The following is a 25,348-nucleotide window of genomic DNA, read 5'->3' on the forward strand; positions in this document are numbered from 1 at the left end:
CCCCTGGTTTTTGCCGGACTCCCGAAGGAATGGCGAGTCCTGGGCACCGGAGGTTGCGGTAGCCGGCGGGGATAGGGGGTAAAAGGCAACGCCGTCCTTCGTTTCTCTCTGTAGTTGGAAAGTTTAGGGGTTTGTAACTGTCTCCCTGTAGTCCTGTGCCCCATCCTCACCCCTTTCCCATCGCCTCCTGCTTCCCTCCTTTCGGACGTGTTTCGGATGGGACGCAGCTATCTGAATTCTTTCCAGCTCAGCTCCATCACTGCATCATTTATGTGGACTTGTAAAGATGCTACTAATAAGGCTGAGCTGCTCCCTGCCTGCACATGGCTGCAGAGGAGAAAAGTTCATTATATTCCTCTTCACTGCAGATTATCCTGCACCGAGTTGGTATTTTCTTTTTTTAATCCAGAAAGCATCGTTCCGCTTAATCAGCCCGCCACTTAATGTGAGAGGCTGTTGAGCAGCTGAGTTACCAGTGTGTTCGGATTCAGGGAGATGGAGGCTAAACACTTTAAAAGGTCACTGTAATCATGACAAATCTGGGTATTTATGTATGAAAGGCTGAAAGCCGAGAAGTCAGAAAAGAAGCATGAATGCATCAGGGAGGTTAAAATCGATTTGAGACAGTGATTTAAAGGCAATGGTTGTGATTATGAATATTATTAGTTCCTTATCCATTAAAGTCTTAGGACTTGCCTTACTGTGCAGCTTTAGGAGAGACAGTTGCTCAGTCTAACAAGACAGTAAGTAGCTTGCAAATTATTTACCCAGCTTCTTTTGCTCTTTGCCTTTTTTTTTCCCCTGTTTTTTGTAGGTGGTCTCTTCATCAGGAACACAGATCAGGAATACACTGCTTTTCGATTAGCAATCTTTCTTCATAACACCAGCCCCAATGCATCCGAAGCACCTTTCAATTTGGTTCCTCATGTAGACAACATTGAAACAGCTAACAGCTTCGCTGTAACAAATGCCTGTAAGTAAACATGCCACTGATCTGACCACCTTACGGGTAAATTGCAGTATCAAGAACAGGAAAACACATCATTATCTTGCATTGTAAATACATCAGGAAGTCTGTCTTCGGTAAAGATACCCTTCGCAGAAGAGCAAAAGGGGCAGCAGTCCTTGTTAGTTCCTAACTGGAGCAAAATCCCTTCTCCTGCCTTCTGCTGACTAACCTGATGTGACATTTACTTTAGTGTTATTACTGTAGTTTCTTGCTTCCTGGTTTCTATGGAGATGAATTTTGTTGTTGTAAAGAAAAATTATGAATGTCTCAATAAGTGCATTAAACCCCACAGTTACTCGTTTGCTTCTGTGCATGCTGTGCCTTGAGTGTATTTGATAATATATGATAATGTGTGTACTCCCAAATGCTTTTCTAATGGCTGGAAAGGAGACAGGGAAGCAGTGGTGTGCAGGATAATAAATCTGAGTTGCTTGACGCTGCAGTTGATCTGGTGATGTCACTTGAGGCAGCCCTGCTCTTATATTCTAGGTTGTAAATGTCTCTTACCATTTTGTAATGCATACATCCTGTGGATATGTCTCTATGCATCCATACATTGGTGCCAAATCAAGTTAGTATCTGATCTAGTTGATTTCACAGACCACCTCAACTGGAACAAATATTCTCGTCCTACTATATATTTTATAAACACACACACACCCTCCCACATAGACACAGATGCACATACACAATGAGAGGAAGACAGAGCAAGAAATGCCCTTAACAAATGAGGTAATATTTAATTAATTTATTACTAAAAAAAAAGCAAAGTCTAATTAGCTGAACTTGCTACACTTCAGTCACCTCAGGGTCTTTATCAGTGGTAAAAAACCACGTCCTAGATATGCCTAATCTCTGAGAGGGGCAAAGCATTATTTCTATTTATTTTCGTGTGTGTCTGGCTTCTTAAAAGGAGTTCATGTTATTATGTAAGACAGTGGTATACAGTGGGGCAAAGCTGAAGACTGTAGTAGCATTACTACTTTGATGTTCATATTTCAGGACTCTGTAGGTTTTCCTCTGTGGCTCTTAAGTTTTTGAATCCCTCCTCTTCATTCAAGAGTGAATTGCCTCTGGAAGTAGATGCACTAAGCAACATTGCTGAGCGAGTTTAAAATAGCAACATGCTGGAGAATGTCTTAGTGTTCATCGTGCCTTTAAAATACGTGTCGTGTTTCTCTTCACTTTCTCACTGCCATCTCTGTGGCACTTTTTAATATGTAAACGTACAGTATGCTGTGCAGTTCTCATGAATAATTTATTGTATGATTGCTAAATTTATTTATACGAGTCTTTGCTACTTCAAGTTTCAGATGACCTTGCCACCTTATTTAAGAGGAAAAGCTTCTGAGCTACCAAAATGGCTCCATTCATTTTGTGCAGGAAGGACTGATGTCCCATAAAGTGTGAATTCTGTATTAAGCAATGTATTAGTTGTGTTTACCATGGAAATCAATATCAAATTCCCTAAGGTAAAAACATTTCAGAAGATGCTTTGAAACTGGAAGGAATCAGGTCTATGCAGGTGTAGTTCATTGAGAAAATATTACAATTCATGTCAACTTTTGCAAGCACTGATAATATTTATTCCATGGAGACCAATGACACAGTACCTTTTTCAAACTTACATTTTTAGTAAAAGAGGATGGGACTAAAATATTTGTGTACTAAAATCAGTGATTTTAGGTGATTTCAATTATTTTAGATTCTGCCTATGCATCTAGTTCTGAGAATTTCTCAGGCTGTTGTTACTTTCTGGATTAAGGATATTGCTCAGTATTTCCATTTGAATGTTAGTGAAGTAATTCTGATTTGCACAAATTTTAAATTGTCTAAAATTGGACCACTTTTCTGTGCAAAACTAAACACCTTAAATTCAAAAAGTGTTTGCTCAAAACTTTGCCCGTTTACACCGTTTGCAGCAGATTCTTCTCTCATTCCAACCACCTTGTTACTTTTGCCTTAATTTAACTGAGGAACATATCTCCCATTATGTTTGCTGTCATTTATAGAAATAGTGATTCATAACCTGATCCTTTTTTCCCTCTTTAAGCTGAACCCAGTTTCAGTTCCAAAGTGTTTAATGGCTTTAGAAATGATGAATTCTTGTAGTATGGGGGGAGGCAGAGAAGAAAGGGAAAAGTATATTTATGTGCTTGTGTGTGTATGCTCATATAATTCTGTATGTCTGTGTTAAAAAGAAATAATCCTAGAGGCCTTATTTATGTTTCTATTTGCCACTTAAACCCACATGTATTTTTGCATTAGTCCACGTTTGCGTTTATTTCATGTTTTCCAGTCTCATGGCAATAATCTGACTACATCGTCTTTTTAAAAACATTTTAATACTGAAGAATATTTTTTAAACAACAGATCTTCTCCTAATGAAATGTAGGCAAACCGACTGGCAACTGAATGAACATATCTCATGTTCCTTAAGCTAAATGTGAGCAGAATCCTGCAAAAATCAATTGTCTGATAGCTGGAGGACACTGGTTTCCATGTGATTGAATTTGCTGGCTTGACAGAGGCTTCTAAAGCGCAGATGTGAGTTTTTCTAACCTAATTAAAGAAACCCCCACCATTAGCTCTGAATTAAGTGATTTCATGGCAATATGAAATGAAAACTCTTTACTGAACTGCTGTGAAACGGTGGCTTTGGACCTTGCTGTTTGCACAGAAATTACTCAGAGCACATGTCCCCAGATATACAGCACAAAAGCTTTAGAGCTGCTGGACTGAGATGAATATGCATGTGAGTTCAAGCATAAAGCTCTGAGACATTACCAGTTTCCTCTGTTTCTGTTTCCATTTGCTTCAGAGGTTGCTTGTGAAGATTCAGGGCCTGACCCCTTGCATGTGTCAGGGACAGTAGACAGATTATTCCAAAGGATTATGGATGGCATGCCAGCAGGTAACTCACTGCAGCACTGGAAAAACTTTAATGTTTTTTTTCTTTTCACTAGGTAAAAAACATACATCAAAATGTTCACCCAGGAGTACTTTTGGAATTGGAATCATTTTGTGTATTCAGTGTCATAGCTAATTTCCAGTGGTTATTTTATGTGGTTTTGTTTTCTTCAAACAGGCCTAGAACATCAGTATTTTTATTTTAAATCATGAATGCATATGAAACATGTTGCTTTAGCAGATAGAATCTGTTGTGAGTTAGCAAAATTGATCTGATCTATATCACTCTGGAGGTTTCAGTCCTTTTTCTTTTCCCTTCACATTTGCGTGTTTCATTTAAACTCTGTTCATTTCTTTTGCACTACATACATTATTCAGAGAATCCCTCTTACTGACAGAGCTGAAATTATTCCAAAACATGAATAGTACAAGATTCTTACTCATCAGAACACAATACACCGGAGCTGAAACATTTGTCTATTGGCATACGTTGGTTTGCACCTTATAAGCAGGAAATTCTGCTCATGATTAGAAATCTACCTGCATTCAGATGCTGGAGCAATACACTGATTTTTGGAGAGGACTGTATATATTTATTCTTTAGCTGAACACAAAATAATTTTCTTCCCTCCGTGCACCATCTGTATAGCACATTATTATATCTCAGCAGCACAGTCAACATTAAACATGCTTGAATACTTAGGAGAGGTAGTGCTATAATTTTACAAATAGCTATTTGCCTTTCAGCTCTTGTTTTGAGGCTGAGTATTTTTCTGTTGAAGTTTAAAAAATCCTTAATGTTTAGCGGTCTGCAGTTCTTGCACAGAAGTAGGCTAAAGGGGAAGAAGAGAGATTGATTCAAGTCTTTCATTAGAGTTTCATACTAAAAGTAAAGCTTTTTTCTCTTTGAGTCTGTTTGACTTCATGTGTATTCTGATACGAATTCACCTAATAAGTGTGATTTAGGGAAAATCAGACACTTCTTTCCTCTTTTGCACTGTTCGTTTTTACTAGATTTTAATCCCAGTAGGTACAACCCCCCAGAACATAACCTTGTTTATTATGTGCCACATGGATGAAAAGAAAAGGCCACTGGAATCAAAAATTTTCTATCTTGGAATAACTTTCCTCTTTCTTCAAGAGTTAGTGCTTTGATTCTTATGCCCTCTAGATTTATGTGGGGTTGATGACCTGGAATGGGAGGGTCTGATTCTGCCTCACCAGTGGGAGTGAAGTTTCTGGGGAAGGTCTACTGAGGTCAGAGGCAATCCTGAGGACAGACAAGAGCCTCCCTTGCCACCCTCCCCCCTCTGTGTGTCTGTCTCTGGGCTTGTGCATGCTACTGAGGGGAGAGGCAGTGTCATTTTGGAGTTAAATTTCTGCTACCTCCAGAAAGCTGAGGAAATAGACTTGCATGTAGTATTGCTCTTATATTGTGACTGTCATTTTACCTACAGCAGTTTCAACTTTGATTTACTCAGCTGCATCATAATGGGATTTTCATTAAATTTGGTTATTAATTCTGCTTTATAGTTACAACTCAATTTAGCAATAGAAGCATAACCTTGGTTGAATAATCAGTGTCATTTAAAACCATGGTGTTCTTTATTTAGAAAGTGAGATTTCATACAGCTGAATGGTGTTTTGCTATCAAGAGCAGTGCAGTATTCCCAAAGATGCAGTTTGGAGTGTGTTGGGAGTTACCACACAGTCAGGTTTTAACTGCAAAAGCAGATAGTGTACCAGTTGGCTAGAAAGATGGAACTGGATTAAATTTTACCCTTCTAAGATAGGTTTGATTACAAAAATCCTTTTGAAGTGAATGTGTTGCTTTAATTCATGGAATTTATCTCAAGCTAGACTCCAATTACTGAAAACAGTTTCTATTAATATTTTTATTATTAGCACTTGCTGATGAAATCAAAGAACGTGTGTGTACTTGGGTGTCATCTGCCATAGGAAGGATTCTGTATATTTTTAAGAGATAAGAACAACCATATTTGAAGAGTTTCATATCTCTAAATGTGATATTTGTAAATAGTCATACAACAGAGAGAAGATCAACTGTCAATATCTCCAGTCCATCAGAGTCTGGTTTTAATTTTCAAGGTTATTGTTGAGAAAATAAATGATGGGCCTTCTCTGACATACAGTCAGATTTCTACCCTAAAAATCTAGAACATCCATTTCCCTGGCATTAAACACAATTATTGTCCTAGCATGCTACTGGACTGACAAAAACTCTAAACTCAAAAGCTTTATAGTAGCCTATAGAAATAATTTAATATTCATTTCAGAGCATTACTAAGAAAGATTGTGTTCCTTCATTCCTCCTGCAGAAGCCAGTGCAGTGCGGTACATGTTGTGTAGGACAAAGCACTTTAACAAGTAAATTAAATTGATTAACTTCAGCTTTATCATTGTATTCTAAGTTTGTATGCTAGTCAAAATAACTCATGCATTTCATTTTTAGGTCTTGATTGTTTTGAGACTTGCTTGTTCATGAGCAGGGAAGACGTCTGCTTTGATTTCTTAACCGTTTTAGATCCTACTATGAATTGTGCAGTTTCAGATTGGGAACAGGTGAAGTTCTTTGTATTTAAACATGTTGGACCAAATAATCATTTCTCATAGTTCCTATTCCTTAATATATGACTGATTAAAGGGTACGAAATTTGTGCTAGTGCAAAAGTGAAGATGTCCCTATGATTGTACCAGTGTAATTATAGGGAAAAATTGGCCTCTTCTGTGGATTTCTATTCCTCTGGGTACTTAGCTTGAGGCAAAGATTTTGGACTAGTACAGCACCAAGTCTGCTTCTGCAACTGAGGTGGGCATACCAAAGTTATGTGATAGGACACAAAGTCAAACTAGATCATTTATTCCTGTGTAAATAAAGAATTGTTCTGAATTTTGGAAAATAAATTCACTCAAAAGTATCTGATCACAGTGTCTTGTTTGGAAATTTTGGTGTTGTTTTACTTTTAAAAATTTTCTCAGAAGTTTTAACATTTTCCTCTGTCTAGTTTGGCTTCTTACATAGCTTCTGGGTTTTATTATGGCTTTTAAAGATCTTACTGGTTTTTGTCAATGTTGATATGGATTCAGTTGCTTGTCAATGCAGTTATATCTTAAGTAATCTCAAAAATTCTATATTAACGATATCTGCTTTCAGGCACCCAAGTTCAAATAGAAAGGCTACCCTGCATTTTGGCACTCAGAGACATTCTAGTATTTTCCAGAGTTGTTAGCAGCGCCTGCCCTCCTGTTGGGAACTGCTTGCTCCTGAGCACTTAGGAGAATCTGTCCTCCTCTGTGCAATAATGCATAGGGCAAGTGTCTTCTCTCGGTAGTGCTACTTCCTTGTGAGGACTGTGTTTCTTCCCTACTCTTTTTCCCATGGTCCAGATGAAGTGTCTGCCTGACTTGTACAAATAATTGCAGCTATTGAGTTCCTGGCTTCTTATGGTAAGAAGATGGAACCACAGTGACACATATCTTGTCACCCTTGTCCTGGCAATGCATTGGGGAGACCCAGCTCGTCCTTCCTCTTCACCAGTTCTTCCAGAGCTGACTATAGAGAAATTTTATGTTGGACTCAAGTGGGAATACCAGGATACTTACAACAGAGCTACTGTAATGGCTAGGTTTTGACCAGCTATGCTGACATTAATAAATTCCAATACAAACACTGGCCCTTGTCCTGCAGTTTTTTCCCCCAGACAGAGCTGGTTTTGATCTAAATAGTGGCTCTACCTGAGCAGTGATTGCAGATTGGAACCTCTCATAAAGAAGGAATAGTAGGAATCCACTTTTTTTGCAAGGTGAATATGTTCTCATTTTTAATCTCATAGCTCAAATTTTTAAAAGTATTAAATTACTTAACTCCTGTTATTTTTAAAAACCAAAATGTTTAGACATTGGACCCCTGGTACATAATTGCCTGTTTACAAAGAGAGTCAGTTGGGCAACTGTTTTCTTGTGTTCCACAGGCTATTTCAGTGTTGTATTTATATGCAGCAATTGCTCCTGAAGCATGCAGGCTTGTGCAGTACCTTTCACTATATTCATGGCCAACATGCAGTTATTTTTTCCGGTAAATACAAATACAACCCAAGAGAAAGAAGTACTTACACTTTTCACTAGCTTATTTATTAGATTATTTTTGGGGAAAGGCTTTAAACACAGTTTGAAGACATATTAAAATACATAATTATTTAACTACTCAAAACAGCTCTTCTGTTTCTCACTTTCAGACCCTCTGTGGGGTAGATCATGTGCCATTTCTGCACGCACAGTCTTCCAGTTGCTTCTACGGTGTATTTTCATAGTAAACTTTTAAACCCCTAAATGGAACTTCATTTTTAATTGCACATCATCTTTTTGTACAGTTCAGGTATTCCTAGTGCCTATCCATCAAATTGGTTTAGGAAAGTTTACAGGTAGAGAGAGTTAATTGCTGAAAAGAATTGAGACTTTCATGTTTTACTTGCCTGTGTCCAAGGATATGGAATTTACATTTTCACATTGCAATGTAAGAGGGTATGCATATGTTAATATTAGAAATTATTTTGCAAAATAATTAGGAATTATTATAAAAAATATTCTGGTTTTGTTAATTTCTTCCTCAGGTATGCATTATGCTTCATTCTTGATGATCATCAAGGTCCCTTTCCAACCCAAACCATTCTGTGATTTCTTTTTATTAGAGATTTCACTGATACCACAATGTCAGGGTCTGATCTGTTTTCCCAGTGGGTAAAGTGATTCATGTAATACATATTCAAGGTAGAAACAGCAGAAGGAGAGGAAATAGCGCAAAGAAAATACAAAACGTAGATTATTATTTATCCCCAAAAGTTTCCTGTTCTACTTTAATATTCCTGATGTTCAGTAGAAGTGTTTCATGCGAGTAGTTAACATGAAATATAGATCTGGATGATGCTGTGTTAAGGTCTGGAAAACACTGAGTATAAGGGAAAAAGATATCAAACACGGATACATTCATGTAAAATTCAGGAGAAAAAGCTATAATTTTTTTTAAATAGCATGTGTCCATCAATACACTGAGCCCTCTGTTTCCTCACCTAAGTTGATGAGGGGAAAAGGGGAGAAGATTTTACAGACCTTATGTCTCAGCAGAGTAGTGTAGGATCTTCATTTAGTGATTTCCTCCAGGTTTTCTGTGTGGATCTGTCCCAGTGAGGTTTGCTAATAAAGGCCTCCAGCCTTCGTAATTTCCATTCGTTTAAACTGCGAGGAGTGTTTAAGAGTGGACTTTTCAAAAACACTGCAGCTGGGAGGATAATTTCCTTTAAAAATCAATAGTCATGGGGTCTTGGCTGAGTCAGGAGTTTTTCTCACTTACCCTCCAAGTAGAACGGACAAGCCAAGTAAAAAGCTGGCTTCTGGGGCTGCTTGCACATCCTGTTAACACCGTCTCTGTATCTTGGTGTGTGACCTCCAGTTGAGAACTGGTCAGGGGTTTTTCTTTCTCAGGTCCTTTTTTTAGAAATCATTATCTTTGTTCAGTGCTTCTCTTGGGTGGTAAAAGCAGCAGAGTAATACTGTAAGTGATATGTTATATAGATAATCATTAGAGTTGCTGTCTGCAGGCACAAGCAAAGGTCCAAGAAAAAGAGCATAAGAGGTGTATTGGGAGGACCTTCATTGGCATCTCTTGCAGGATTACGTATGTCCCATGAACGTGCGTGTCTGGAAGGTCAGGTGTCGTCCCGTATGGAAGTGATCCAAGTCCTTACAGATGATGTAGGAGAGATGTGAAAGCAGTCTGGGGGAGGAAATGTTGACTGATGGCTATGAGCATCATTGCTTCCAAGAAGAAAAAGTAAAGGTCACCAAAATAAGTGGGAGTGTGGATAGCATGTAATAATGTTCACAGATTATTGTATTCTAAGGCTAGATGGGACCATTTTGGACACCCAGTGAGATCATCAAGATGCTTGTCAGCCAGCCTCAATACCTTTATCCAACCCTTAATTTTTTTTCCTGAATAAATCCAGTGTTGACTTGAAGACTGAAAAAAATCACAGATAAACTGTCATATCATCAACACATCATTGGGATATGTCACCCAGTGTCTTTACCTGTGTTGAATGTAGGAGCCATACAGAGTAGGCAAGAAAAAAAATGCCCGCTGGGTTTATTGTTGGTCTTTACATAATCAGCATGATTTTCATCCAGTTTTCAGAGCTGTGAAGCTCCCAGAGCCCCTAAGGTTTGTTCTGGATGGTTGGTACAGCACAGCACAGAAGGGTGGTGTGGGACGCCCTTAGTAGCATGGCTTAGGTGTGCCAAGATGTGAGGACTTAGTTTTTTCAAGTTTCAACTTGCCTTGAAAAATACTTAAGGTGGATACAAACAGTGGGGCTTTTTCCCTCTCATAAGAAAAAAACATCTCCTAACCCCAGCAGGGACTGTGGCTTGAAGCAACAGTAGTAGAAGCTTGGTAAACAGGTTCCAAGACCTTTAAGTACATTTTTGCTAACAAATGTATGCTAATCCCCATTGTTTGTATTCACAGATTCATCTACCTACAAGTACAACTTAATGGTCATATATGTTACACATATTTCACTTTCTACGAGCCACAGAGGATGTGAATCTATTACTGCTTTCACCTGGAGCCTCTGGGCTGTTAAGAGATCAAGAGTTATGAATTTAGCTTTGGAAATCCCTAGTTTCATCTGCTTTGTGTGTCAGAGGAGATTGCGTCCTGAACAAAACATGACAATGAATGAGATTTAAAACACAAGAATATTTGCAGAAAGCAAAAGACCGAATAAAGGAATACAAGAAGTGCTCCCATAGCTGTCTTTGATGATCTGTTGCACTATTCTGAATAGCAAATGTATATAGAAAGAATAAAAAAAGGACAAACCCTTTCTTTCCTTATACTATATAAGTCACTAAAACAGGGACAAATAGTAACAGAAGACCTCAACAATTATTTATTGGTGTACTAATAGCTGTATTTACAATGTCCTGTTTACTACCACTCCATCCATTAAATGTTTTAATTAAATAATTTATTTTTCAGTTATTATTAAAATCAGCTGGAAAATGGAAAGCTGTTTTCAGACAACTCAGAAAAAGAACCAGGTACAGTTAGTGCAAATCCATGTGTGCAGCAGATAATTGACAAGGTTTCAGCAGGTGCTGTGTGAGATGATTTGGAGCACAGGTGGCAGGTGGTGTGCCCTGGTTCTTCAGGCACCTTTGCAGACTCAGAAATGAGAGATTACCTGGAGTAAGGGCTTTAATGAGTTTGAAATCTTGCTCCTGAAGCTCCTGAAGGGCTCTTTGCCCTCCATTGACCCTCAGTTGGGAGGGAGAAGGGGTTCAAGATACATCAGGAGCCGTGTTTTAAAGAAACACCATTATTCAGTTTTGGGGAAAGAGGTTTCAGAGAGCAGAGAACAGACTGACATGGAGCACTTCTTGCTGTGTGGGGTATTTTCTGCTTCTGAAAACAGCTGGAAGGTATGGCTGGTGTGTGTGAACCAGGGATTATAGCTGGTGTGAGCTGACATGACTTTAAAAAACTTTAAGGTGAACATGTGGTTGTGCCAAGCTGGAAACTTAGTACAGAGGGGGAAGTAACACCTAGTCCACATGTCCAGTGAAGCACAGGAGGAGTTAAAAAATACGGAAGAGCATAAGACTAAATAATACTGTTCCAAGAGACACAAATAAAATTCTGTTCTCTTCCATCAGCTCTCTTCCTCTCCCTGGTTTTTTATTGTTACATGCCCCAGCTTTACATGACAAAATGGGAGCAGTATTCAAGATGCACCACCAGTGGAAGCAGTTGACATGGTGCTTCCCATGCTCTGCACCACCAAGAAGAGTATCTTTGCATCCCAGAAGCTAAGTCAGAATGTCCCAACCTTACCTTACAGCTAGGCACAGGCTGTTGTGGCTTCTGGGTTCAGCACCAGCAGACACAGCAGCTTATTAGCTCCTGTAATGTATTGATTGCAGATAACTGTCAGCTTAACTACTGCAGGGAAAGGAAGGAAAGGGAAACAGCAAAAAACCATTTGCTTATTTGTTACAAACAGAAAAGAAATTACGTCCTTATATGACCTCAGAAAAACTCTGCCTGTTCCCATCTCTGTTTTACTCCCCCAAGTCAGACTTGGACTCCAACATGTCAGCACTTTGAGGGAGTGGTGGTGCTGTACCACAAAAAACAGTTCATGCAGATGAATTGGATTGCTTCCCTCCACTCTTTTCTGGGTCTCTAACAGATGTTGAAGAACTACTGTATTTTTATTTCCTGATGAAAGGACCAGAAAACCCATCATTCTTTCAGTTACTGTTTATGATGGGAATCTTTTGCTCTTCAGCTGGCAGGCACCAGAGCTTCACACCTTAATCACATTTTCTTTGTCAGATGTTCACATGCTATGCTAAATGGGAGACTAGCAGAAAATCCTTTGAGCAATTACAATAATAGGATAATAATAATTATTGCAGTTCCTTGCACTTACATAGTGTCCCTGAGATTAAAATGAGATCCAGCATAATGTTACCCCTTTGAAAGGGTATGGATATCCACTTCCAGCAGCATCACCTCAAGAAACTGCTCTCCAGGGCCTCACCCTCCTCCTCCCTTATATTTGATAAGGTAAAGCAGGGCTGTACTGCCACCTTTCTATTCACGTCTGTGAGCAATTGACTGCACAAATGAAGTCATGAAAGAGAATGTGAATGAGAGGAATCGGCACCATGAAGAAGTTTTTTTTTCCTCTTGTGCCTATAAAAGGCAGGAGAACATTAAAGGATAATCTCTCCAGTTCAGAGGGAGCATGCTTACATAAGATATTTTTCTTTCTTGACTGCACATCATGTAGGTCTTAGAAGTACTAGTTAAGAGAGTTAAGTGTGTGCCACCAAAAATGTAACACACAGGTATTGCTTTAAGCCTGTTGATTCCTTAAGATGTGCATTACAATAATGTACTGCCTTCCTGTCTGGTACTGTCTGTGAAAAGTATTGTCTGCAAACTGTTGGATTATTGGCACAGTAAATTAGCAGTTCCTATCCACTGAAATAAAATCCCTTGGGCCCTCTTCTTGGCCCAAATAAAAGTGTTTCACATTTAACTAAAATTAAAAGGTTCAATGTCAAGCTTTCAAAACTTTGTACCTCTTGTTAGTGCTGTGATGATGATAAGTTCCTTATGGTATGTGACCATAACAAAGTACTGCTATAGTTTTTTCACTGAGACAAAAATAGAAAAGTGATAGAGAATCCTAGGGTTTGCTTTTTTTTCTCTTGTTGATATAGGCTCTTAACTTTCCACATTGAGAATACAGAACAATTCCAGCTTTTAGTGGGAACCTGCCCCTTTTTGTCAACTCTCTCAGCAGACAGAGATGGAAGCATTAACGAAGCAGACTGTCTCCCTGCATCTGTAGCATGGGTGACTGAAAGAATTGTTTGTCACGTCCATTAATGTGGCTGGCTATCCTGATGCTTGACTTCAAGAGACAAAATAATGGCTCAGACATCCTAAAATTGAGGATGTACCACAATTCTGCACCCTATATAGCCAGTTGTAACCCACATCCGACCTCCACTGGGGGCAGCATGGATATGGCCATTCCCAGTGCCACACTGGATGAAATACTTCTACCATGGCCCATCATCATTGTATGAGAAGGCAATCTCACAGGTTGTGCTGTAATACTTCTCACTCTCTTCTCTTCATCCTCACCAAACAGGCGTTTTTGTCCCTGATGTCTGTTTGGCTGTAATCCACACCAAACAGATGTTTTTGTCCCTGATGTCTGTTTGGCTGTAATCCGCTGGAAATGATAACACCTCACAGTGGCCTCAAAGGATTGCAGTCAAGGTTTGCTGGAGTATCTCATTTCTGCCACTTCTGTGTTTACCCGGGTAATTCCATCTCCATTTGGCTTTGTGAAGGACATGAGGAGAGCAGAACATGGCTGGCAATCCTGTCCTTCTTGGGGCCTTCTTCTCCTGCATCTACAGTTCATCCAGTAGAGCCCCTACCCAGATTAATTTTTGGAGCTTGGAGTGTTTTCTTAGGATTGTTACTTGTGTTTCGAATTATGCACTTGGTTGACATTTTTTGTATCCAAGAAAGGAGGTTTGGGATAATAGGAACAGCTCACTGCAGCCACACTACAGCATTTTGGGATGGTGTCTTAGGTTGAGGTGCAGAGACAGATACATGCAAAAACATCTAACTTCATTTCTTCCATCTGTATGTAGAGAAAGCACTATAAAATATTTAAATACCTTTAAAATGGTGTATTTTGGCTTTATGTGGAGAACTGTAAACCTTTAGGAGACACTTTTCAGGAAGAGACTTCTTAAGTACTTTAAGCATTGCGCATCCTGGCAGGGCAAATTCCAATGCTCTGTTGGAAGCCTGGATGGCAGTTAATTTACTTAGACCAACTTGTTAATTTCTGGTTGAAACTGTTGCCCAGAAGTCTGTGTAAATGTGTATAGCTGACAGAGAGCTGTCCTTTTGTACATGTATTTTTGTATTACTTTCAGCCACTTCAATGATCAAAATACTAAATCTAGCACTCAGGCAGCTTTTGGATTTATGACAGTTCCTGAAGGACTTTGGCTTACAGTTATACATATAGGTAGTTTTGAAAATTTATTACAGAAATAATAACTCTGTGATAGCATTCATCCAATTGCTTATTTAGAGCACCCAGTGGGAGAACAAAAAAAAAAGAGCAGCTAGAAATTCCCAGGGCAAAACTTTGGCTCAGTGCTCTGCTGTCCCTCACAGGGTGGGGAAGTCAGAGACATTTCAGAGACTTAAGGCAGTTTTCAGAATTTGCAGAGTGTAAAACCAAAGTGAAATTTGTCCCTGAGCAGCAAGTAGTCCATTTAACTGTATTTTAGGTGCTGTCCTTACATATTTCAACTTAATTATTGTTTTCTAATATTCAGGGATGTGCACATGCACTATAGAAGCATTTAGTGAGTCACCTCTGTCCCACTCCACATGCTCAGAGGATGACAGTGATTTTCAGCAGCTTGTTCTGCCCCTCTTGCTCCTCTGTCATTGTCCATGGTGTTGCCCAGAGCACACTCTGGATCTCAAGAGACTACAGCAGATCTCTTGGGTGTAGGCAGTAATGAGGGCACCCCGGAAAAACAAGAACAGGCCGCTGGAGATGAGTGAAGTCAAGTCCCAGTGAACTGCCTGATGTGGTGTTGTCCTTCCTTCTGCCTTCCCTCTTGGGCCATCACATCCACCAAGCTTTATGAAAGGAACCTGCCAACTATCAGGGATGATCTTTACATATATATATTTCATATTTTTTGTCATACCTGCCATCTGTGTTTTCTGCATTCTCTAGTCAAAAAGACCAACTGTGACCTGAAGGAAAGTCCTTCTGCAGAGAGGGCAGAAGATGTCCTTCTAACGTGCATGTCTTTGTTAGTGATGTGATCAAGCGTGAGCAAGAGATGTGACCATTCAGGTGTGATCTTTCAAATACGCTTGGGATGATGGTTTTGCTTTGATGTTGATTTTTTTGTTTGGGTTTTTTTGGAGTTTGTTTTGTTTTGTCTCAAATTCAAAACCAATAAGAATCACCTTCATAAATCTTAGAAATCTTAAAAAAAAAAAAAAAAGAAAACTCCAAAGTGGGTGAATGTGGGCAGGGCTGGTACTTTCCATTTCAGCGAGGCACACGGGGGCAGGTGTTGTGTTGGATTGATGCTGTTTCACGGGTCATTACCACCCTGCGGAGGAGCTGCTGCCTCACGGCCACCAGGGATGTGTCAGGGCTCCCACGAAGGGCTGTGGCACCTCCTCACTGCAGGATGCTGGTGTCCCTGCAGCCGCTGTCCCATCCCAGCTGGACCTGGGGAAGGGATGTGTTCGCATTTGGGTGACAGGCAGGGCTGGTTATCGGACGGGGTGAGGTTTAGCTGGTAAAGTTGTTCAAAAGTCGGGGAAGCAGCAGCTCTTTGAGAGTAATGGAACAAACCTGCCCTGAGCTCCAGCCGTGAGGAGCAGTACCCACCTCCGTGGCTGCCTGCCAGCTGCTGGGCTCCAGACATGGAGCTGCCCACCTGCATCCCCACAGGAGAGGGTGATTGGGCAGCGGGGCTGGAGAAGGCATCAGCATTTCTTCCATAGAGGTAAGAGCATAAAAATGCTGATTATCAGCTTCAGGCTTACTGCAGGGAGAATTCTGCCATTAAAAGCTCAATTGCAGCCACTAAGATGAATATAAGTGACTCCAAAAAGAGGTGATTTCAGAGGGAAACTTTCAGACTTTTTAATAAGCAAAATAATTGGTGCTTGTTTGTATGCCTTGAAACTACGTGGGGTTTTTTTCTTGCTCTTCAGGGTTAATACACTGTGTCCATGTCATAAGAGCGTCTGCTAAGTGTTTCTAGCAAGACATCTTGAAATGCTGCCAGAGACCTGGAGATCTGCATACCTTGTTCTTAACACAGAGCGACAGCTTTGAATCACACATTGTACCACTGCACAGCCAGAATTGTAAATACCGAATTTTAATTATCAGGTATATTCATAATTCATTAATAGGAGGTAGACAAATAGACTGGGCTGGCTTTGCAGTGCAAGAAAGATAAATGGAAGATGGTGCATAGATAATAGATGCTTCAGTAGAATGTGTAGAATTTTTCTTTCCTCCATTTTGTCTTGCTGCAGCTATTTTTCTTGGGCTCTCAAAGACATTCCAGGAAGAGGGGCTGGAAATAGGACAAATGTACATTCATCACAAATGTTCAGAATTCTGAAACTTAGCTTTAAGCACAATGTGAGCTGTTGAATGCAAAAGCTCCAGGATCAGCCATGATGTTGTGTATGTTTTGTGGCAGATATTTCTCTAGTTACTTAATAGCAGCCATTTAAACTTTGGATGTATTAAATAAAGTAATTCTTAACCACGTCCATTCCATTTGTTCTTGGATATAGAAGTTTAACTGACTTAATGTTAAATATTCCAGGAATTGCTTATCAATTTAGGTGATACGATAGATGATATGTCATTGATTTAATTACGTAAAACCATGTTTAGGTAATAAATTTTCCACAATTTTTCTCTCGTTAACATACAATCACCTGCTTCAACAGTTGTTTTTCAGGCTAAATTAAAAGTGTGTAGGAAGTGTAAGGTATATTCAGTATATCACATACTCAACTGTAACTTGAGTCTAGATAGCAGAGCACACGATTGCCTAACCATCAGGCTGGCTTTGGAGAAGTAATCAACTATAAGAAAATGATGAGTACATAATTTTAGATCATTAGAGATAATTATTGTAACTAGGAATGCTTTTAACCTAAAAGTGAATAAATGTGTAAATACTCTGCAGTATATATGCCCATGGCTTGAAATACCATTTTAAATGGAAGATGTAGTGGAAGATAGAAAATGAAAGTTCTTTGTTTATTCAGAATATCCTTTTCTCTTGTGTCTTTAGACTCTTAGGATGAAAATGATATTTAATACAATGCACTGTTTGTGTGAAGGCTTAGTGTCAGATGTATGTTACTTTGCTCCTAAATGGGATAGTTCTTTGTCTGGATCAGGGCTTGGCTGGGAGGCTCCGTGGCCTCCACCCGTCCCCACACCTGGGTGTTCAGAGAGTCTGTGGGAACACAAACTTCCAGGGCCACTAACTTATTTTACTCTACATCATGCAGTTTAGTTGGGAACATAATTCATAGATTTTGAATGAAAAAGGTACCTATAGTTTTTGAAGGTCAAAAAAAGCCATCATACTCCATTGATTGCCTACTGTGAAAACACCTGCTTATAAAATGATATTCAGAAGCATACTTAAAAAGTCATGGCAGGCAGGTGAAGTTCCCACTGGCTGGAAAAGGGGAAACATAACCTCTGTTTTTAAAAAGGGGAAAAAAGAAAGACACAGGAAACTAGAAACCAGTCAGTCTCACCTTGGTGGCCAGCAAAGTCATGGAGCAGGTCCTCCTGGAAGTTATGCTAAGATTTAGATTAGGTATTAGGAAGACATTCTTTCCTGTGAGGGTGGTGAGGCACTGTAACAGGTTGCCCAGAAAAGCTGTGGATGCCTCATCCCTGGAAGTGTTCAAGGCCAGGTTGGATGGGGCTTTGAGCAGCCTGGCTTAGTGGAAGGTGTCCCTGCCCCTGGCAGAGGTTGAAATGAGACAGCCTTTCAGGCTCCTTCCAATTCCACCCAGTCTATGATTCATTCATTTTCTACTGATCAGGCATTTGGTGCCTTATTTCCAGGAGTGGTGTGCTGACGACACACGCTGTTCCATCAGCCAGAAAGCTAATGGGAGATGCTGTTCTCACTTTTCTGAAAAACAGGGCTGAATTTTTCTCCCAATTGGATCACCAAATGTCAAAGGCAGTTTATTTTGTCCCAAGAAAAAGGTCGGTAGGGTTTCTGCTGAAGCACATAAATGGTTTCACCCAATTACAGAATCAGTAGTTTGGTGAAGTGACTTTAACTATCAACTTCTGTTTCTGTTTCTGTTTGTAAAATAAGTAAAATCAGCCAAAACCAACTTCTTTTATAGTTTCCAGGACAGCTGCAAATTTCAGAAAGATTCAGTGCTCAGCTATCTATGCTGTGTGTGCAATAACATCTCCTAAGCAAATATCATGGCAAAATGACTCGAGGTCCAATTTCCAACAGTTTATTCATGTATGTGCCAAACACAGAAATTTCATTTTTTTTAGATGTTCTCATCAGCAATGATCTGCTATTTTAAAAACTGAAAATACATAAAAATGTTGAAAGAGAAGGAAATCAATGGCATAATCATGTCAGGGCAGGATCCTATTCCCCATCGCTGAGAGTTTAAGGGGGCACTTTTATACTTCAGAAAGAAATTACACCCTATCAGCTACAAGTTACTTGTAGCCAGCCTACAATTGAAAATAATGGTTACTTTATGACCCATCCAATATGCTTTTAGCAATTCTACTTTAAAACATAAGTTACAGATGTTCTTCAAGGCTCATCTCAGAAAAAATTTTTGTGCTTTTTCAGGAAAACCTATTATGTCAAAATCATTGCAATTACGTGTATGCATAGAGTTAAGCATATTTCCTTCGAAATGCTCAGCTGAACAAGGCATTGAGAACATTTCATTGTTCTTCAGGCCAGAGCACAATACTTTACAAATGTGGGAAACAAAGTGAAATACTTGCTTGAGGCTAAGGAACCAGTTGCCAGCAGGCTTGAAGGGGACTAAATTCCCTCACTAGCTTCTTGACAGATGGAGCACAGTCTGAGAGCCATTTACTTATTTAGATATAGGTGTAAGAAACTTCATGATGGTTGTGTTTTATGGTTGTCTTTATTCTCTGTGAATGCTCTGTCTGAAAGATAGGAATTTTTTTTTAATGAGCAAATAAGCTATTACATGGAAATCTAATATTATGAAAGTAAAAATGGTGCATGCGTTCTTGCTTTCTTGTTTTTATCTTATAGTGTTGTCATGAACAAGTTTATAGCCTTAGCGATATGTTTTATTTTCCCTAGTAACATTAAAGCTGTCATTTAATTTTAGTGTGGGATATTCAGTTGCTAGTTGGTTTATCATCAAATTTAAAGGGTGTATTCCTGGAGCATGGAGCACAGTTTTTTCCCAGGAAAATTAATTCCCTGATTGTAAATGGCAAGAAAAGTTGCTGAACTATTGTTTTACTGTTCTGCTTTTAACTTTTGTTGAAATAATATATTAAATATGTAGTGTAAGCTTCTCACATATTAATCTTGGCCTGAAAAAAAATTCTGAAAATAATCCCTCTGTTTATTGTTGGGCTGTTCTAAAGGAAAATTTATGTCTGTGCTGACTTTTTAATAACAATTGAGGTATAGAAACAATTGTTTCCAGAGAGCAGAATGAACCTTCGGAGTTTAAGTAATAACGGTGTAAATTAAAATTATTTATTTCATATATTTTTTCTGCATTTCCCAAAAAAAGTTTTTAAGCAGCAGATTCAAAACAAGCAAACAAACAATGAAACAACAAACAGATGTGTTTTTTGCATGACAAGTGGTAGTCCTGTGGGACCTTTTTCTGAAGAAAAATGGGGATGCAAGCAGTTTGCATGGATTCAAGTTCAAATTAGCTGTGCACTGGCAGAGATCCATGAGTTCAGACCACTCAGAAAGACCCAGGAGCGGTAAATATAAATAGTTGAGTGCTGGGAACATATTCAGGGGAATTACTCCCGTCTGGGCACTTCCAGAGACAGGTGGATCCTCTACCTGAGGCAAAATTGCCATTCTTGCTCTGGGGCAGGTTTCCAATCCTGTTACAATTACAGGTTCTTTTATGTGCTCCTGTGCTAAAATAAGGACAGGCTAGGCATGATGGCAAACCAACGTCTTTGGACTGCTGGGACTGACCTGAGGTGTCTTTGGACAACTGAGTGTTGTTTCCAGGAAGCGAGGACCACCCAGGAGTGCTGCTCGTGCTACTGAGCACCGGCCTCTTGTGGCTGTAGGTAATGGCACAAGATGGAAGGACGGGAGAGGCTCAGAACCAAGGAAGCAATTTTGTGTCCAACGCAAACACCAGCACTAATGAAAGCCTCACAGGTATTTCCAGAGGAGAATGTACCCTTTCTATGCATAAACATCAAAGGATTCGTAGGGTTACTGATTAGGAACTGCAGCTTCTTTTAGTTAAAGAAGGCATGGTTAATTAATGATTTTGCGTTCTGATTAGAAAATTAACATTGCTAATGCTGTTATTAGATAACTGAATTTCGGTATTATAAAAGCCTTTTGAAATGCAATTTGACAGAGCATATATCAGATTAAATTGGATTGATTATGGGAGTTTTGAAGTTGTTGATTTCTTTGAGAGCTCTGTTAACGAAGCATTATATTGTAACAGAATCCATTAATAGCACTGTTCTCCTAAGCTAACGGCCTATTACCCTCAGTAGGTAATAAAGTGCAGACGTGAGGCACCATGGCAGGCAGGGTAGGACAGAATTACTCCACTGTGTCCACTGCAGATCTTCGTGTACACTTCTAATTTTGTAGTGCTGGGGGGGCCCTGTCCTCACCGTCAGCCTGGGTCGGTAACACCTAGTCCCACAGAGCACTGTCATAAAGCAAGACCATGGTTTGGCGTTGTCTGTTAGCATCAGAGGACTGGTGTGGTAATACCATGTGGCAGGAGGGTGCAGTGAAAATGTTCTGCCTGTTCCAGGAACTGGTGAAAAGAATTGACACCCTGGGACATGTGATCCTCCAAAAATGGCAAATACTACCTGCGTATCCTCGCCTCCTCAAAGCTTTTGTTTTGCACTCTACATATGCCAAGGCAATTTCTACAGACTTGCTAACATGCTAGATATCTAAGTGGGCAAGATAGTATTATGTGTTTCCCCCTCCCAGCTGGGGATAGTAGTCTTATGTCCCAGAACCACTGAACTGATTTATTTACCTCATATCTGGGTAAAACAGTCCTTTCTAAAAAGTGTAAGAGTACCTACAGTCATCTACTGCATATTTAGGAACATCATAAAATTACTAGTGTAGAGTGATTCAGCTGATGACCTTAAGAGTACTGGTGGTTTTTTCTTTTTGTTTAGATGTATGGCACATTCCTTTTTTTTCCCAAGACAAACTGGTTAATAGTTGAACTTAGTGATCTTGAAGGTCTCCTCCAACATAAAAAACCCTGTGATTTTATGATTCTTTGTAGTTTTGCTCAGTTTCTTTCAGGTGAGGTACTTTTCTCCCTAGAAGCCAAAGCCACTGTGGGGTACCATGCAAGAAATGAAAACTATGCACTGAATATTAAAATAAGGAGGCCAGCCTCAGAACTAATAGCAACTAGAGGCTTTGGCTGAATACCAGAAGCTCTTTTTAGTTCTTATAAAAACTTCCCTGCACTGGATCTTGGCCAAAACCTTATCTTGGCAAAACTCTATATATTCAAAACGTTGGAGAGAAAAAGCTTTGGTGTCTCATCTCTGAATGTTAGTGCTGCATCTGTGGAGTTCTTTGCTACTTTCCCATCCATTACTGTAATGGTCCCAGTGAAGGCAATGGGCAATGCCACGGTACAACTAAAGATTGTAATCCAAAATCCCGTGGTGCATAGATACACCAAAAAGTTATTTTTCATCTTCTGAGATTTTTTTATAACAGTGATGATGCAGGAAAAGAGATTTTCACAGCTGGCAGCTGAAAACTGGACTTTTTGAGGTCAGGAATATAAGAGGTAAAAAAATAAAATCTGTGGTGCTATCTGTTGTTACCTTTTGCAGTAAAATTGCCCTTAATGTAGATGTTTCCAAGTCCACCGTTAGATGCTGTGGTTGTCTGGGAGCCCTGAAAAAGAAGCAGCCTGAAAAGGAAACAACCAGTAGGGAAATACATTATACAGCAGTTCTCTTGCCATCCTGGCATGCAATGTCTGCTTCTTTATGCTTAGGAGATAAAGCAAAACTTTTACTTTATTCTGTAAGGAGATTTTTTGAGGGTGGCAGAAAAACCGGGGATGTGAGAAACGCTGTTCTTTCTGGAGATTTCTATTAAATCACATGCCCCACATATCCCTGCAGGATCTTGACTGTAAGAGGCGAAATCTGGGCTCGGTAGAGGTTAATAGGTCTGAGAGCAATAACCCAAGAGTACCTAAATGCACCTGTCAAAGACTGATAAGAGCCGAGGTCTGTGAGCTGCATTTCTGTAGTTCCGGAATTGTGTCAGCCCAATTTCCTCTCTATTTTATTACTTTTCAGTAGCACAAAATTCTTAGAGGAGTGTCTGGTGCCTTGCAACCCCTGAAACATAATTCAAATTATTTGCCACAGAACTACACTCACAGACCTGGAATACTAAAATTCTGCCTGCATTGCAGGGTGGAGGCTGTGGCTAGTTAATTTTTTTTAAAGCCCCAACAAAACAAAAAAAGCAAGACATGACACTGTTGGCTTTTGATGTTAGAGTCCTCTTTGTTAGACTGGGGGGAGCTTTGGTGTAAATGGCTTTACACAAAGTTGGTTAGATTGAGTTCATTGACATTTATCTGAAATAGCATTGGCTCTTAACTCCTTTATCAAATTTTTTTCAGTAGTTTCAGTTTCATTTTGGAAAGTATTCTCCACACCCAGAGTTGGAGACTTGTGAAGCAGTCGTGTTGTTAATGTGGTCTCTTTCAATCAAGATAACAAAAGAGACTAAAAAGCAGAAGGAAAGGATTTACTGCCATGAGACAAATAGGAAAGTAAGAAAAGCAGTTCCAGGGCACTGGAACATGAAACTAGTTGCCCTGTGACCTGTGCTGTTTCTACCAGGATGTAGAGATTTCTGGAGCCAATGTGTTTATCCATGCCATGGTAACTTGTTCAATTAGTTTATCTACCCTTCCGGACTTTGCCTAATCCCTTTCTGAATTTGTGTATCCTCCTGAAATTCCCAGCATCCTGGTGTGGGAAGGGAGGTGCGGACACATCCTATCCATGACCTACAGTGTCTTTCCTGGTTTAAGTTATGAAATGAATGGGAAGGAGTCAAATCTTCAGCTACTGGGAGTTGCTTTTCTGGAGTTAATGCAGAAACTGCATCAAGCTTTGATTAAACCAGACAAAATGTTTCCTCCAAAATATCATTTAGCCAAACATGCAGATCTGTTGCTATTGATATATTTCATTAATCCATTTAGATTTTGTCAGTATGTCTGACAGCATGTTCTCTCCCTGTCTCTCTCATCTCCTTCAAATTAGATATACTAAAATACCAATTTCTAGATTTAGTATTTGACATTTTAGTTTAAAAAACTACTTTGAATTCAGTGTAAAACAATGAAATTCCAAAATTACTCAAACACAGAGGGAGATATATTTTACTTTCAGATATGTTTCTGACTGTTTTACTGTCAAGAAAAAGAAAATCCCCATCCACATAAGATGTTGATTTCATTTGCAGAATTTCAAATAAACCGAAAAATAAGTTATTCGGACAGTTTTCCTCCTGCGTCTTTGGAAGACTCACATTTATTTTAGAAGCCTCAGATGACAGTAATTTGTATTGTAATACTCACTGGTGTGTTCTGGTCTTGCAAATAATAAAAGAACATGTATGACATTGGTACATTACATGGAGTATCACAGGCAGTAGTACTACAATATCATACTGATTCCCAAAATAAACAGTTAACTGTCAAAAATTAGACCCTTCATGCAGTTATGAAGTTGTTACAGTGCTCTCTGTCCCCTTAAGATTCTTGTGACTGATCAGTTAATCAAAATCCAAGTGGAACAACTAGCTCTTGAGGACACTGGATTTGTCAAAGTCCTTTGAAGAGGTGGCATTTGAGTAAAAAGATCAAAATGACAGAGTAAAATTGTCTGTTATATCTGTGACTTCTTTTCCTGAAACGACTGCACTAAAATTTTTAAACATAGAAAGTGTTTGAAGACTTCATTTTGGAAATTGTACTTTTATGATAAGGAAGCCCAGAACAATTTTAAAGTATATTACAATGTATGAATGATCAAAAATTGCAAATGATTTAATAAGTGGGCACAATTTTTTATGTCATGTCAGTGAAGAAAGACAGCGAAGCACAGTGATCGGGGACAGAGCTGAGATGTAGAAGACTAACCCCGTAACGTTACAGGTAGCTGTTCTCTACCAAAGTAATTAGAACCCTCCTTTCCTTGAGAAAGAGTAGAAATTCATTTGCTTGCTTTACTCTCAAATAATCTTTATGACAAATCAGTGTAACTAGATCATTTAGATTTTATTTTCCCTATATTTTTTTTGTCTCTGCATTTTATCACACTCTGCCTAATTAGGAAGACACCCATGATAGGTGATAAAATTGCTTGAATATTGGAGGCCTTTTTTTGTTTTATTTTGAAGTGGCAGAAAGCAACTAGAATCACCACAGGTGTTCATATTCAGTGTTACATATTGACCTAATAAATGTTTAACAGGAATTTATTTTGTAAAAGCCTTTTAAAAAAAAAGGCAAAACTTTTTAATTCAAGCTAAAATATAAGTTGGGGAGAGGATTTATGTTATTCATGTACTGTGAGTCGTATCAGAAAACTTACTAGGATATTCATTTTTTTTCTCCTTTTTTCCCCTTATTTTTTTCCTATACAAAACTAGCACATGTCCCATTGTAGAATTTTAGTTTTCAGCATCACATGTGGTAATCTCTGAAATAAAGGCATTGGATAACTATTACAGACTACAAATACAGCCCAATAGACCATATGCATCTTCTCCTATTTCCACCTAGGATGTTTCATAAGAAGAACAAGATTCTTTTTTTTTCCAATTGGACGGGCTTCTGGTTGTGCAGACAGTGAATGAGACTGATTTAACATCAATATTCTCAGTAAAATTAGACAGATGTATTAGTAATCTTGCTCCAGTCTG

General features: G+C 39.1%; 1 protein-coding gene across 9 annotated transcripts in view; it reads left to right on the top strand.

Annotated features, from left to right (window-relative positions):
• The window catches only part of GRIA4 (glutamate ionotropic receptor AMPA type subunit 4), a 222,458-nt gene that overhangs the window by 616 nt on the left and 196,494 nt on the right, over positions 1 to 25,348 (top strand). For all 9 annotated transcript variants that reach the window (XM_017729503.1, XM_008630109.2, XM_017729504.1 and 6 more), the window contains exon 2: positions 815 to 973. In XM_017729503.1, the coding sequence (XP_017584992.1) occupies positions 815 to 973 (159 nt within the window). The remainder of the gene's footprint in view (positions 1 to 814; positions 974 to 25,348) is intronic.

This window comes from Corvus brachyrhynchos, unplaced genomic scaffold (genome assembly GCF_000691975.1).
Source record: "Corvus brachyrhynchos isolate BGI_N302 unplaced genomic scaffold, ASM69197v1 scaffold253, whole genome shotgun sequence".
Lineage (NCBI taxonomy): Eukaryota > Metazoa > Chordata > Aves > Passeriformes > Corvidae > Corvus > Corvus brachyrhynchos.